The sequence below is a fragment of the Brassica oleracea genome, chromosome C2 (genome assembly GCF_000695525.1).
Source record: "Brassica oleracea var. oleracea cultivar TO1000 chromosome C2, BOL, whole genome shotgun sequence".
Taxonomy (NCBI): domain Eukaryota; kingdom Viridiplantae; phylum Streptophyta; class Magnoliopsida; order Brassicales; family Brassicaceae; genus Brassica; species Brassica oleracea.
The window spans coordinates 50,543,479-50,560,145 of record NC_027749.1 but is presented as its reverse complement, the minus strand read 5'-3'; the positions used below and the strand labels follow the sequence as shown (position 1 = coordinate 50,560,145).

Here is a 16,667-nt window from a genome sequence, read left to right as displayed (position 1 = left end):
CTATAAGTCGGCGCAGAGAATGAAAGGAGTAATAAAAAATGTTTGGGTTCTAACGTGGGCTTCTTAGTAGGCTGGACAAAAACAAAATAGAAAGCAAGTGGATATTACCATAGCCTGATTTATTCAGTCGCAGAAAAGTGACTTGGAATGTTAGTGATTTTTAATTGGTTGATTTAATTAAGTGACGTGTACACTCTCTCCTTTGAGCATATATCCCTTTTAGTATTGTTAGATATTTAATTCGAAAGGTCTAATTGTTGGTTCAAGAAAATAAGAGTTTATAAATTTCACTAGAACTTGATCCGCGCGTCCGCACAAGTTTTGTTTTAACTTGTAAAATCATTATTACCTTATAAATCATTGGTAATTACTGGATTTTATTAACTGTGATCAAACTTTATTAGATAATGTTCGATTATTATTGTATTGAATATATTTGTATCACAAATAAGTAATACCAATACATTCATCTAGTAATTATTATTCTTTGTTCCTATAATTTTATATTGTACTCAATCCCTAATATTTTAAAAGGCAATTTTCTCAAATATCATTTTTAAATTTTTATCACCAAAAATGTCTTCAAAGAGAAAAATGACTAAAAGATGTTTTCATTAAAGATGTAAAATACTCTTCTAGCTTCATGATATAGGAATATAAATTAATAAACATATAATTTTTTTATACTTTTAAATTATATGTTTTCAAATTCAAACTTTTTATAATTAAGTTTTTTTTTGAATTTTTTTTTTGCAAATTTTCTTTTTGAAATTCAAAAATGCTTTTTAAACTATTTTTAAAACTTATATACAAATTTTTAATAATTATTTGTTATTTTTTAAAATTTTAAATCCCCAAAACTCCACAATTAACTCTAAATCCTAAGTCTATATTAGTTATCTTAGGGTTATAAGTGTTTATTTATTTTCTAATAAAACCTATTTTTGTCATTTTCTTCCTCGAATCTTGTTTAGTGAAAAAAACTAAAACATGCTATTATATAAAATTTCTATATTTAAAATTATAAACTTAGTAATTATATCTATATTATAAATGACAACTTTTTTTTGACAAAAATATATGTTCAATATTTATTAAATATTGAAAATGAGTCATATTGATTTTGTACATTAATATGTGTATTAAATGTGTTTTTAGTTCATATAAAACAATTAGTACTAAAAAATTAATAAATTATTTGAAATGTAATTTGTTTTTATGTCAAATTTATGTTATTCATGTACAAAATTATAAATATTTTTGAAATTAGTTATTGTATATTATTTATTTTGTACCTGATTATTTTTAAATTTGCAAATTTGGAATGATATTTAGGAGTTAATCACGCATAGGATCTACGTGATCTATATTTTTGGAAAATAATAATGGCAAGGTAGTTTATTTTGATGAGAATAAAGTACTAATCATGTTTTAGATTTATATGGCAATGTAGTTTTAATTATAGCGTAATAAATGGTAAAATGTAGTACTAATATATTTTATTTTTGATTTATATGGCAATCTAGTTTTATATAAAGCAAAATATACGTGAGAGAATCACGTTTTGGATTTGTATGACAAGATAATAGATATTATTTGTGTATGTATTGTATTTAAATAGATAATCTTTAACTAAAAATAGTTGCATTAATTTGCATTGGCATATAGTTATATAAAATTGCATGAACTAAGCAGCCATTTTTATTTAATATAATTTTCTAAAATTGTCTCTTTACATTGAGATGTAAAATTTTAGTTATTAAATTATAAATAATGAGGAATAGACGATAATAACATACATAATATTTTGCTGATCAATTATCTCCATTTGCTAAAACAGGGAATATGTGAAAATAAGACATTCTATATAATATAAGGATTTATATAATATCAGAAAATAAAATAACTCACGAGTATATGTATATAAAGTTACTTTCATTTCCTATTTTCAGAATATACAAAGTATAAGGTTTAGAAAGTACATAATATACAAACTGTATGTATAATAAGGTTTAGAAAAGGTGTCCAAGTTATTTTAATTTCCTATTATTGATTCTATTATTAATTAATGTATATCATAGACGTTTTTAAATATTGTTTCTATTAGTTTTGGAATATTTTGTTTTTTAATATAATATTAGATTTTCTTGAGTTAGCTAAATTTTAGGAATTCGATAGTTATACATTAATCATGTCATAAATAGTAGGAACAATTTTAGGAAGTAAAGATTATTGTTAGTGATCTAATCGTAAAAAAATAATAAACCATTTTGATCTATTGTGTTACATAAACTAATATTATAAGACTTTTTCATATTCAACATATGTTTAACTCGAGTACAATGATTTAATTCAATTTGTGATGATTTAGAGTTAGTTTTCTGATAAGTTGTAGTTTAGGTATATATACGTTATTTCTTTGGTAAACTAATTTAATTGACCAAACAATTGAATTGGAGGAGAAAGAACAAACGAAGTATTGGAGGAGTATTTTAAAAAACAATCGGTTACTTTAATTGAATAGATAATAAATTATTGGAATGTGTAAAATGTATCGGTTTAATTAGGGTCTGTGATGGTCAAATTTAAGTAATTAGATTGTCTACCGGATAGATTGGTTTAGCAATTTTATTAGTCTACAGAATTAATGGATTAATGAATGTGTAAAACTAATGTGTTTTGGTCAGTGGTATGCTATTGTAATTAGTTAAGAAAAATCAGGGTTAAATACAAAATGTACTTTTTTTTTAATAGTTTAGATGTACGATGCAGTAGAATGTTTAGATAAATAAACATGTTGCGCAAAATATAAAATGGATCTCGTTTCGATGGTATTCCGAGGTGCGGATCAAACGCGACTATTGTTCAACTTTCCAGTTTTGCTGTGAACTTTGTTTTGACGCATTCAAACTTTACTATAAATTTGATGTTTTCTTATATTAGATATTTCTCTACTACTATATTTTTATGTCTTATGTTCTTATACTTGCAACGCTAAGATTTACTATCCCTTGTAGTCCGATTGGTTAAGTTTTAATGAAATTGGTTATACAAAAACATATTGCACAGCACATAATCTAAAATTTATAAGTTCACGCTTCGCATTGTTTTCGAAAATTAGCTTGAAAAGATTTACAAATCCATCCACATATTTATAGTTCTTAGGGTTGTGTAATATTTATATGATCTATGACATGAAAATCATCTCAAAGCTGAACAACTTGGGTACTCAAACAATAAATAAGTGTTTTTAAGAAAAACATAATGTTTTCGATCGTTTAATAGATACGGGCATAGACTACTTTTTCCAAATTGGATGTAAAAGGTTATTGTATTAGTCTTAAGACTTTGTGTCGTTTACACATTTAGATGTGGCCAAGTAAATATTTTCGTTTCAATCTAAAACTAATTAGTGTGTTAACTCATTATAAGTTATAACTCTTTATAAAAACACAATTCAATAACACCCTCTAAGTATACAAAATTTTAAAACTAGTAATCTGTTTATTTAAATCGAACATTTACGATAAATGTTATGCTTAAACTTTAGTCCGGTCATTATAAATGTCTATGCAATCAATCACTTGCACCAAAAATCTGACTCGGTTCTAACAAATCAACTTTCACAATCTTACATTCAATCGATTTCCTCAAGTAAATACATAAAGTTGCAAAATGATTATACGAGGGGAAAGATGAGGAAGAAGAAGAAGATTTTAGTTCAAACAAAAAAAGAAGAAGAAGAAGATTAACACAAAAAGATATTTTTTTAATGACAGTTAATCGGGTTTAAAGTGTCGATGTGAGATCCTTATACAGTATAACATCTTTAAATTAATACTCTATAAATTAATATACGCTAAAAATCTCTATAAAATAATATAATTTTATAGTCCCAAATCGAGTTGTTGGTTCAATTAGTATATCGATAAATTAATATCTCTATAAATTAATAAAAAAAATTATAGTTTTGGTGTATTCCCAACATTATTAATTTATAGAGGTTTCACTGTATATATGTACGTTGAATAGCGTAAAAATCCACTAGAAATCAGAGAGTTGCAAAATTAAAGATACACGAGAATGCCCAACATTGAATAAAAATAACTCTCATATCTTTCTTCTATGTTTTATTTTTTCTGCTGTGTTATAGATTGGAAAAAAAAACTACATGGATCAGTAGAATCAAAAAGAAAAGAGCATGAACAATGGAACCCAATCCATAAGGAAGGTACTCCAGACAACTCTTGCTTTTCATGCTCCTTCTTACAACAATATGAAAGACTACTCATCCATTCAAGACTCAGAGTTATAGTTCTTCCTTCTATATCAATTTTCAGACAAATCTCAAGTATATTTCGAAGTTCATAAGATTCTCACTCTATCTTAATCGTAAAAACAATATAATAGAATAAACTGGACTGCATACAAAACAATCTTTTTATAAAAAGAAGATGGTAGCATGAGTGAAAACCCGATATCCCAAGAAAGGAAGCTATTGAATTCGGTTCATATATAGCATGAGTGGTGCAAAACACTTCTTGTAGTATATATGTGTGTGTGTGTATGTACATATATATGTACATTTGTTAAGAAAAAGTGGTGCAGTACAGTTCTTGTATATATGTGTAGAAGAGTGGCGCAGCACAGTTCTTGTATATATGTGTAGAAGAGTGGTGCAAAACAGTTCCTGTATATACATGTACATTTGGAAAATCGGATATCGTTTTTAGGCCCCCTCTATCAAATTTTTTTCGGCATTTTCACTCAATCTAAATAAACTTTGATTAATCAATATGATTTCTTTACATATTTCCTAAAAATGAATTGCAGTTTCATGAAAGAGTGACCTTTAAGGACTTCCATGGATGAGAGACACATCTCTCATCTTTCATCTACAGTGTTTGGTGGTCCAGTGAATATGCATGCGGTGCAGGTACTCCACAAATTTCATTTAGTTTTCCACTTTTTAAAAAAAGTTAATTTATCTGACCAAAATCAAAATCCAAATGGGGAGATCATGATCTCCTGCTGGCATAAAATGCCCAACAACAAAGAATGAAACAAAACGTTTTTAACACATTTTTAGTCATGTGGTTGGTATATAAATATTCGAATATACCAAACACACTTTACAAATAACGAAATTGCAATAAACCCCAGTTTATTTCAGACTCATTTGAAATAACCTTGTAGAATTTGAGGTGTAATTTAATCCAAAGCAAACTAAAACATATCCAATTTTAAGCAAAGCAAATCAAAACCCTGATAAGCTAACGTTATATCATTTAGGTTGTGGTTTTTATTGATGATCGTGTGTTGATGTGCAAGCATTTAACAAATGGTTTTTGAATTATTGATTCTCCACAAAATATCGTCGCTTTGTTGTTTACAAATTATTTGCTTTTTTAAAAAATCAAATATTCAGATCTACAGTACTAAATATATAGAATAAGGAAAAGGGACGATAACTAGAACGACATTGATAACATGCTCGTGGTATGGTGGTAGATAAGTTCAAGAAAAAAACATGCCGGTGATAGATATAATTGAAGATTCTCTTTCAACGGTTGCGATTTCTCAAAAAAAAAGTTTGAAAGCGAGGCTAAACATGTCTGTGTTGGTGTCTAGAAATAAAGTGACTTAGTTTTAGCATATGTATCGACCTGAAACGTGTTAGCACTTAAACCTTTCTCTTTACCACTTGATCACGAAATCCCATGCAACAAGGTTTAATACCAACTAAAAAAATACATATATGTTTCTTTTCAATTTTTAGATATATGTTTTTAGTTGAAAACAATATATATATACTGAACCAAGTTGATTATATTTTGATGATTAAAATTGTCAATTTTAAGAGTTTTATATGCTTTTGAAAAAAAAAATAGACATTTATTTGTTTCGTTTAAACATATTGGTTTTAACTATAAGATCAGATTTTGTTAAGTTTTTGTATGTTAAACTAAAATACTGGTTTTTATGTGGCATGGCATGTATTGGCAATATTTATAAACATGATAAAATTTTGAAAGGTTCTTTTCAAGTTTTATGATACTTTCACTACAAGAAAACGTTTTCGTAACGACGAAATAATTTCCTCGTAAACTTACAAGTGGTTTACATGGATGTTACGACGAAATAGAAATTCGTCGTAACGTAGACGTAAACTTACAACGACGAAAGTACGTTGCGAACAATATTCATCGTAAATTTACGAGAATATTACGACGAAACATGTTACATTTATTTATTGGTGAAAATGTGTATTCAATGCGCTTTGAATTACCTAATTTTGTTGTAAATTCCTTGTAAAACTGATGTAAGAGAGATGTAAAACCCTAGTAAATTTTTCCTAGTAAAATCATTGTTATACTTCACCTACCAAACTCGAGAAATTTTCTATATATATGTAATTTCTCACAACTCACTCTCTCACAACACACATTTCTCACGACTCACTATCTCACAACACACAAAGGAAACAAGAAAAAAAATTCTGAGAGAAAAAAAATTCCAAAAAAAATTCCCAAAAAAAATTCCCAAAAAAAACCTAAAAAAATGGTGGATGGCGGTAATATTAACGAGTTACGGAGTTGGATGTATTCCCATAAAGATTCGGAAGGGAGAGTGATGAATTCATTTCTGACCGGGCTAGAGACATTCATGTACCAGACGGGCTCTACACCGATCACGCAGAAAAGCGGTAAGATGTTCTGCCCTTGTCGGAAGTGCAAGAATTTAAAATTTGCACGTAGTGAAACTGTATGGAAGAATTTAGTAAACAGAGGATTTACACCACAATACTATATTTGGTATCAACACGGAGAGGGTTATGGTGGAAATAAAGATAATAGTAGTAATAATAATTTTGAGGATGCTAGTAATGATGAAGAACCGAATCATTTGCATAATGAATATAATTACCATCAAGAAGAGCAGATGGTAGATCATGATAGGGTTCAAAACATGATTACTGATGCATTTTTAGAAACAACTACAACAATAGCTGATGGAACTGGAAATGTAGAAGAACCTAATTTGGATGCAAAAAGGTTTTATGAAATGCTAGATGCTGCAAATCAACCAATCTACACTGGTTGTAGAGAAGGTCTCTCTAAATTGTCTCTAGCAGCTAGGATGATGAATATTAAAACGGATCATAATTTACCTGAGAATTGCATGGATGCATGGGCGGAGTTGTTTAAAGAGTATTTGCCAGAAGACAACGTGTCTGCTGAATCTTATTATGAGATTCAGAAATTGGTTTATAGTCTTGGGTTGCCTTCAGAGATGATAGATGTTTGCATCGACAACTGCATGATCTACTGGAAAGATGATGAGAAGCTAGAAGAGTGTCGATTCTGCAAGAAACCACGATTCAAACCGCAAAGACATGGGAGGAATAGAGTACCGTACCAAAGGATGTGGTACCTACCAATTACTGACAGGTTGAAAAGGTTATATCAATCTGAGAGGACTGCTGCATCGATGAGGTGGCATGCCGAACATGTCCAGAGGGAAGGCGAGGTCCCCCATCTATCAGATGCAAGAGCGTGGAAACATTTCAACAAGGTACACCCAGATTTCAGTAGAAATATTCGGAATGTCTATCTTGGGTTATGCACCGATGAATTTAGTACATTCAGAATGTTTGGGAGACAATATTCTTTGTGGCCAATCATTCTTACGCCGTACAATCTGCCACCGGAAATGTTCATGGAACAAGAATTTCTGTTCTTAACCATATTAATCCCTGGGCCGAAGCATCCAAAACGGCCGCTAGATGTTTTTCTTCATCCATTGATACAAGAGCTAAAGGAGTTGTGGTCAGAAGGGGTGAGGGCGTATGATTATTCGTTGAAAAACAATTTTACGATGCGAGCACTTCTGCTGTAGACGATAAGTGACTTTCCTGCTTATGGGATGTTGCCTGGTTGGACAACACATAGAAGATTATCTTGTTCATATTGTCTTGGATCGACGGATGCTTTTCAACTGAAGAATGGTAGGAAGAGTTTTTGGTTTGATTGTCATCATCGCTTTCTTCCTATCGCTCATCCGTACAGAAGAAATAAGACATTGTTTAGGTACAAAAGAGTTGTCAGAGACAGTCCTCCTCCATATCTCACCGGCCAACAGATCGAAGCGGATATTGATTATTACGGAGCTCAGGAAACAGTTAAGTGTGGTGAAAACTAGCATGTTCCTGGAAATATGCATGATGGGTATGGTGTGGCGCACAATTGGCATAAGAAGAGTATATTTTGGGAGTTGCCTTACTGGAAGGATTTTCTTTTACGTCACAACCTGGATTTGATGCATATAAAGAAGAACGTTTTTGACAACATCATGAATACAATACTGAACGTCCCTAGGAAGACAAAAGATAACAAGAAGTCAAGGATAGACTTACCGGATATTTGCTCAAGAAGTGAGTTATATATCAAGAGCAATGGAAACATTCATGTTCCTATCTTTCGGTTGTCATCAGAAGCCAAAACAACTTTGTTTGACTGGGTTGCATCAGAAGTTAAGTTCCCTGATGGTTATGTTTCTAATATGTCAACAGGTGTTGAACGAGGTCAAAACTTCTCAGGAATGAAGAGTCATGATTGTCATGTGTTTATGCAACGACTACTTCCATTTGCTTTTGCCGAACTCCTTCCAACAAATGTACATGAAGCAATTGTAGCTAAAAATATTAATTTATAATATATGTACATATGTTATGAAATGTTATTAATTGGATTACTTTTGCAATATACAGCCATCAAAGCCTTCTTCAGAGATCTTAGCACACTTACGTTCAAGGAAGAAGTCATCAAACAACTTCATGAGAACATTTCGATCATACTGTGCAATCTGGAGAAGATATTTCCACCTTCATTTTTTGACGTCATGGAGAATCTAGTTGTCCACCTCCTTATGAAGCATTGCTTCGTGGACCTATTCACAACGGATGGATGTATCCGTTTGAGCGTTCCATGAAACATTTAAAGGGAAAAGCAAGAAATTTTGCAAAGATCGAAGGTTCAATAGTTGTTGGGAGTTTGACAGCAGAAATATCTAACTTCACATCATACTACTTTGCTCCAACTGTCCGTACGAGAAAGAGAGTTCCTAGAAGATATGATGATGGAGGAGTACCGACATCATATGATGTTGATGGTGTTCCTGACATTTTCTGTCAAATTGGACGGTTTGGTTGTAAATTGAAAGAAGTATGGTGGTCATGTGAAGAAGATAAGTATAGTGCCCACACTTATATTTTTCTCAATTGTGAGGATGCAGTAATTAGTTCCTTTGAGAGGCAAATATTCTTTTGAATGTTAATTATATGTAAAATGTTAATTATATATGCTCAAGTTGAAGAAGCAATATCAGGAATATCCTCAACTGAGGTGGACTCATGGAAAGATAAGCACTTTGTCAAGTGGTTAAAATCATAGGTATATATATATATATATATCTCATTTTAACAGTGATGCTATAAGATAATTTTAACGGTGATGCTTTTTGTAGGTTGAGTATGACGATCCAAATTATCTCGTACGCTTTCACGATTTGGTCCAAGGTCCAGTAGCAAAGGTCACCACATTACCTATGTATTTTACACGAGGTTTTACCTTTCACACATACGAGTATGGGAGACATCAGGCAACAAGTAACTACGGAATATGTGTGAAAGGCGAAACAGACTTTTACGGGATTTTGCGGGAGATTATTGAAGTCTAATTTCTGGGGTTATTGAAGCTAGAATGCTTCCTCTTAAAATGTGAATGGTTTGACCCTGTTGTGAACCGAGGTGTTCTGGTTAACAAATTTGGTGTTGTGGATGTCAATTCTGGGAGAAGATACAACAAGTTCGAGCCTTTCATCCTAGCTTCTCAAGCCGAGCAAGTTAGCTTCCTTCCATACCCTCGCCTTCGAAGTTCTGGGATAAACTTGTTAGCTGTTATAAAAATTACACCTCGTGGACGAATTGTTGCTGGAGAAGAACCACCTTTGCAAGAAGAAGACGCTATCAATGAAGTTGATGTACCTGATCAACAACTTAATGAAATACTTCTGATCGATCCGAAAAACCAACAATATGAAGATCTTCCCGAAGATGTGACAGATTAAGCACTTGAAGACGAGTTCGTTGGAAGCGACGATGATCATTGTACTGATCTTGATGAAAACGAAAACGATTCAAAATGATGTAATCTATGTAACAAATGTTGTTTTTCTTTTTCATTTTCTCATTTTAATGTATGTGTAACAAATGTGGTTTTCCTTTTTCATTTTCTCTTTTTAATGTATGTATAACATATGTTGTTTTATATAATATGTTTTCTTTTGGTATTAAAATAGTAATTTGGAGTTTAGGGTTTAAGTTGGATAAATAGATAAAGAGGAAGAAGATGTAAAGAAGAAGATGATGTTATAAGATAAGTGACTTTGGGGTTTAGGTTTTCAGGTTTCGGGGTTTAGGGTTATACCTCGTAAAGTCGTCGTAAACAAAAACACGGGCCTGGTAACTTCGTCGTAAATGAAGAAAGCGAGCGTTCTACGTGATACCACTCAAATTACCCTAAGGAGTGATTTATACTCTCTCAAATAAGAGGTCGAGTTATAGTACTTAGGGATCGAATTCACAGGGAGCTAGAGAACCTAAGAAATCTAATATGATTTGTTAAGCTAGATGGTTTCAGAGATTTAAATGTAAATTGTAGTTTTATATTGAACAAGTGTTTGTTCAATATATTGATTGAGGTTTTGGTGCTTAAAAAGGAAATAGTTAGACTTAGGGTTTTTATTCAGGAAACTTGGGATTATAATCCTACAGATGCCTAATGAGTTGCATGCATGATAATGTAAAGCTCAACTACTAAGTTAACAAGTCCATCATCGTTCGCAGTGTTTGGACTTGTCTATTAACTAGATCTATTGATCTCAACTATCCTATGTCGACAAATAAAAAGAGTCGATCGACGATCCTATAGGGATATCGATCGATACACCTTTCGCTCCGTTGATCGATTATTCAATAATGATATCGATTGCCGCGCTTCTAGTTAAGCTTTATGCGCGGGTTGAATGAATGCTTACTAAGCTCACTAGATCAGCTCTCGCCTTACTCATAGCAAGAAACTTAGCTCAGTTAGAATGTTTCCAGTATGAGAATGAAGCTCTCGCTTTTATCTATCAATCCTAGGGCAGGTTCTAGGTAGCTAATCTAGAGACAGACATTAATGAACAATCCTAATGAAAATTACCACAACTCAGAAATCTATAGTTGGGGCTAATCCCTCATAATCTATTTAAACCCTAAAATCTGACAATAGAACTACTCAAACATAGCTAAGCAATTCATAACAGCAATTAGGTAAAAAACTTCATTAGAATAGTAAATAGATATTAATGGAGTTCCAATCACAAATTATAACTTTGGATATTCTCTCCAATCTATCAAAATCCGAGAAAACCTTGCTGTGAAAATAATAAAACTAGAAAAGCACACTTTGCCTCTACCATGGTGGCAAAGCCTATATAATTAGGTTAAAACTCGCCAGAGGCAATCTTGTAAATTGGTGAAGACTTGGACTTCAAGTCGGCTGTGACAAAACGGGCTTTGTGTGCGCTTTGCTATCGATCAATGTCATGATATGAACATCGATCAATTATTCCTCTCCAATATCGACCGATGGTCGAGCTCGATGGTCATCTCGGGTGATTGCTCCAAATATCTCCAAAATGCTCCAAAATCATCATTTATCTCCAAATCACTCCTGATCTTATAAATATAATAAATAGACTCTAAAATATAATAATTATTAGTAAAAACACCTATAAACCATGGATGAAAATGGGTCAAATCCATGGTCTATCACCACATAAATTCGTCGTAAACTTTCCACGTAATTTCGTTGTAAACTTAAAAACACGGGCCTGGTAAATTCGTCGTAAATGAAAAAAGCGGGCCTGGTAATTTCGTCGTAACTGAAAAAAACGCGGGTCTGGTAACTTCGTCGTAACTTTGCGACGACTTTACGAGGAATGCCTTTTCTTATATATAGGCGGCGCCTCAGAACGAGCTTTGCTCGTTCATTCCTCCCAAATCCTTCTCCACTCCTCTAAGGTAACCTCTCCATCTTTCTAATTTTTTTTTTAAAAAAATGTGTTTAGTTTTAGGTGGTTAGAATAGGTAATTAAATTAAGTGGTTAGTATAGGTAATTAGTTTAGGTGATTAGTTAGGTATCGGAATAATATTTTTAAATTATGTCGTTAATGATAAAACTAACTGTATTTTTTTTTAAAACATTTAGATGGGTCATAGAAGAAAGCCTGTTTCACCTACTTACTCTCAGATGTTTCATGATGGTATCGGGACATCTTCTTCCGTCCATCATCTTCCGAGGCAGTTCCGGACTCTCAGACATCTCAGAGAGTTTCTTGAAGTCCTCCTCCTCCTGCACCTCATATGCCTCCACCACCTCCTCCTCGAGCCGCTGCACCTCAGCCTGTCCCAGTAGGTGCAGTTCATCCAGATTTGCATGTGCCTCCATATGCCCCATACGCGAGATATACAGTGGAGGATTTGCTCGCCCAGCCTGAACGAGAGGGCTTGGATGTTCTGGATCCCGATAGACCACCAAGAACTTATTGGTTACTTATTATTTTTTAGTACATTAAAATTAATTTTTTTTTTAACAATTAGGTTCTCTTTTCAGGTTTGGGGCCAACGACTGTGTTGGCCGGAGCGTGTCAGAGACGATCAAGGGCTACTATGACAAAGCCTACCCGAATTGGAGCAAGACTCCAGACCACGTTAAGACGACTTGGTTTAAATGTTTTGCGGTAATATATTTTTTCAAAAACCTAATTAAATATTTATATCTAATTAAATTTTTCAAAATTTTGTTTGTTTCAGCAAAGGTGGCACTGGGCCATGAGAATCACCAAGAGGGTGAAGAGGGAGTTTGTTGCAAAGGCAAAGACCCGTCTTTCCAACACTGTTTCCGATTGGAAGGACAAGTGGGAGATCTACAATTATGACGGAAAGCCCAACGAGCTCACGAAGGAAAGCTCACTAAGGAAGTATGGGATGATCTCATCGCATATTGGATCCGTAAGGCCAACTCGTGCTCCGCTTCCCGAAGAACGAAGGACAAAGATGGTCATTTGCCCATGGCTCACAGAACCGGACAAAAACCTCACGCCGGAATCCGTCTAGAAGCTGTAAGTTGTTTCTAATATTTATTTTGAATTTTTTTAATTAATTTAAATTTTAATAATTAATTTTATTTAATTTTTATTTGTAGTTTGAGAAGACGGGAGTCTTACCATCTCTGTCAGATATATTCAAGATGACTCACGCCACATCTGACGGGATTTTTGTGGATCCAGCATCGGAGAAACTCTTCAACGTAGTGGCTACTCGGGTTGAAGAGCGGGAGACGCAATTAACCCAGCAGTCTCCCGATGGATTACATGTCAAACTGACCACCGAAGAGGTCGACAGGATCTTCGAAGAGATAAAACTTTATAAATTTATTTAACTAAATTTAACTATTTAATAAAATTTAACTGTATTAATATGCTTTATAGGTGGCTCCTAGAAAGAAGAGACAGACAGTGGACATAGGTTCTGTTAACGAAGTTGCCTTACACGCTTCGAGACGGGATGAAGAGAACTCTCAGATGAGAGCTCGGATGGATAGCCAGCAGAATCGTTTAGACTCTCTTAAGGATCTGCGGGACGTGATGGTGGTGGGAAACCCGACCATGAAGCGAGCACTAAATGAGAAACGAGCAGCTCTCGGGATGCCAATACGGAATCCCGAAGATGCCGATCCAGACCGTTCTCAACCGAGCACTGCCACCGACTACTTCGATGATATGTAGTAGTTTTTTTTATTTGTTTCGTTTTGTATTATGGATTTAAATATTATGTTATGACTTTTAAATAGTTTTTAAAAATATGTTTTCATTTTCATATTTTATTTTAATTTAATATTAAATGGTAAGAAACTATGTAAATTCGTTGTAAATTTTACATGTAATCACAACGAAATCCTCGTAACATAGTCGTAAAGTTTACGTCGAGCGTACATGTCCAGCATTGTAAAATCCTCGTAACTGTTACATGGAGTTTACATCGAAATAATACGAGTACTTTACAACGAAATGTTACGTCCCGTTTACGACGAAATGGTTCCTTCCGTTTTACGAGAAAATCACTCGTAAACGTTACCACGTGTTTACGACGAAACTTCCGTTACGACGGACGTTTAACAACGAAACAGGTTTCGATGTTAATTCATCGTAACACCCCTTTTACGAACTAATTTACAAGGAATATTGCCCTCGTAAAAAATATGTTTTCTTGTAGTGTTTCTAGTAACATGCTATTCATTAACATGACACATAGTTTATACAAAAAAATTGTATTTAAAACAAAGCATTTTTAATTATGATTTTACCATTCTCTTATATATGATGTCCAGTATTATGATACATAGCTTAATAACTATTGTTTGAACTGAGACTGTCGATAAACTAGTAAAGAGAAAGAGACGAGTTCTCGTCAGTGGGTCAAGACAAAGACGCGTTTTATTAGATCACGGAGTCGAAACGGAGTTACAAAAGGGGAAAGGGAGTGATCGGAATTAGTCCGGCGAAAGCTAGTTCGTCGGACCGTACAAGTCGGCGAGATGATAAGATATGAAACCCTATATCTAGCCGAAAGTGAGTGTAGTAATTTGCGGATCCTCTCATCGTTGCCTCTCCTCCTCCTTTTATAGACGGTCTCTTGTTGACCTAATTCGCCTTGACCTAACGGGCCTTCTCGACGATTGGGCCGAGGTGTCGGGCCGCTGAACCGAGTCGTCGAGCCGATGACCTACGGTCGTTCGCTCTGTCGGCTAAAAATAGTCTGAAGTCGAGCCGACTACTGGTTCGCGAGTCGACGAGCCGAGCTCACCTGTTTTGATCATGTGTCGGGACAATTATCATGTGGACCTTTTGGGAAGGTGAGGCCCATACCCAACAACTATATATATATATATAACTCTATATAAAAGATCCACCAAATTGCTCGTCCAAGTTATCTTCCAGTAAGACTTCAAAGTTTTATGGTGTACCCCGTTAACTATCCAAACGCCCATCAATTGTAGGTCAAACTTCACATCTCCTATAAGACCGCAGGGTCCCTTACGTGTCTTGTATGTGAGTTTAAATAGGAACAAAAGGGTTAGTTTTAGTCAGTTTTGATTCTTTTGTTTGGAAACTAGGATTTATAAATTGATAATTTTGCGATTGGTAGTTGTGTTGATGGGGACTAGGGAGCCCTGTCCAGATGCCTAAATCAGATGACTTATCACCCAAGAAACAAAAGCCGATTGCGTTAGGGCTCCAATGCTGTCTGAAAACGTCAACACTTTTGGGTTACTCTGTTTCAGAGTAAAAGAAACATCCTCAGCGGACATAATCTACAATGTCGATTTAGACAAGAAGTGAAAAGAAGAACCGATTTCTTCATGTCTTAATGGTTTAAAAAAACAAAAACAAAAAATGTTTCTTGATGACTTGAGCTAAAATTTGAATGTATTTTAGAGCCAAAGATAAGGTAACAGCTGCAACTTATACTCTTGCTTCTTACTATTTCTCTCATGTCGGTTTCTAAAGTCTTCCTAAGTTTGATTGGACCAACAGGGAAAACAATGAGATTTTCTCAATCCATGATTCGAAATCCTGTTGAATTGAATCAACCAAAGCGTCCAAAGTATCAGTCCTCCAAAATCAGAACTAATTATCAAAACAACATTTTAACCCGAATTTGGAAATCTAACTAAAGTCTTGCATCTTTTGCCCCCACGTATCAATCAATCATATGCTAAACGTCATAGGAGATGGGAAAAAAAAACACAAGGACAAGAAGTAAGACCTTAAACACAAGTACAAGAAGTAAGACCTCCTACTCTTCTCATCATGAAGTCCTTGGAAGGCGTCTTGGTGTAGTTCTAACGAGCTATTACGGCCTACGAGCTATAATGCCCATCTTACTCCAAAACGCTCTCGTTTCAATAACCAAATGCAATACTGCAATGCCTTAAACCCACGTATAACACGGTGGCTCCGTGGTGGAGAAAAAAATGTAATACTATTATACTACATTTTTCAATAACTAAATGTTAGTATAGTACTAACAATTAAATTAGAATGTATATGTAACACTTTCATCCTCCGGTTATACTGAATTCATACCATCAACTTTATATATTTTTCTTTTCCTGTCCTATGCTTCCAAATTGACTATGCAACTTAGGTGTCATTTGTAGTATCCGGTTCCACCTCCAAAACCTAAGCCCCACATTGTTTTACCGCTAAAACCTTATTTTTTAATCTTGATGGTTTTTTTTGAATGAATGTAAAATTTATTCAAACAAAACTTTAGTACATCAAGTGCCTCTGTTTTGATATTTACATAGACAATATCAAACTTATATAATAAACTTCTACTCTTCGATCTTCGCTCTTCAAATTCTAGTCTCAAACCATTTGATCATACTCTCTTCAAGGTATTGTTTACCCTTACCTTTTACCAGAAACAACTTCAAGAGGATCATTTTATCTTCAAGTTTTGACAACACTTCCACAACCATAGGAGATCCCCCAT

General features: G+C 33.7%; 1 protein-coding gene across 1 annotated transcript; it reads left to right on the top strand.

Moving 5' to 3' along the window:
* The first annotated feature begins 12,470 nt into the window (after positions 1 to 12,470).
* On the top strand, positions 12,471 to 13,223 carry LOC106324534. The gene is made up of 3 exons (XM_013762488.1): positions 12,471 to 12,655; positions 12,721 to 12,817; positions 12,921 to 13,223. Exons 1-3 carry the CDS (start codon positions 12,471 to 12,473, stop codon positions 13,221 to 13,223), a joined length of 585 nt encoding a protein of 194 aa, XP_013617942.1.
* Positions 13,224 to 16,667: the final 3,444 nt, after the last annotated feature.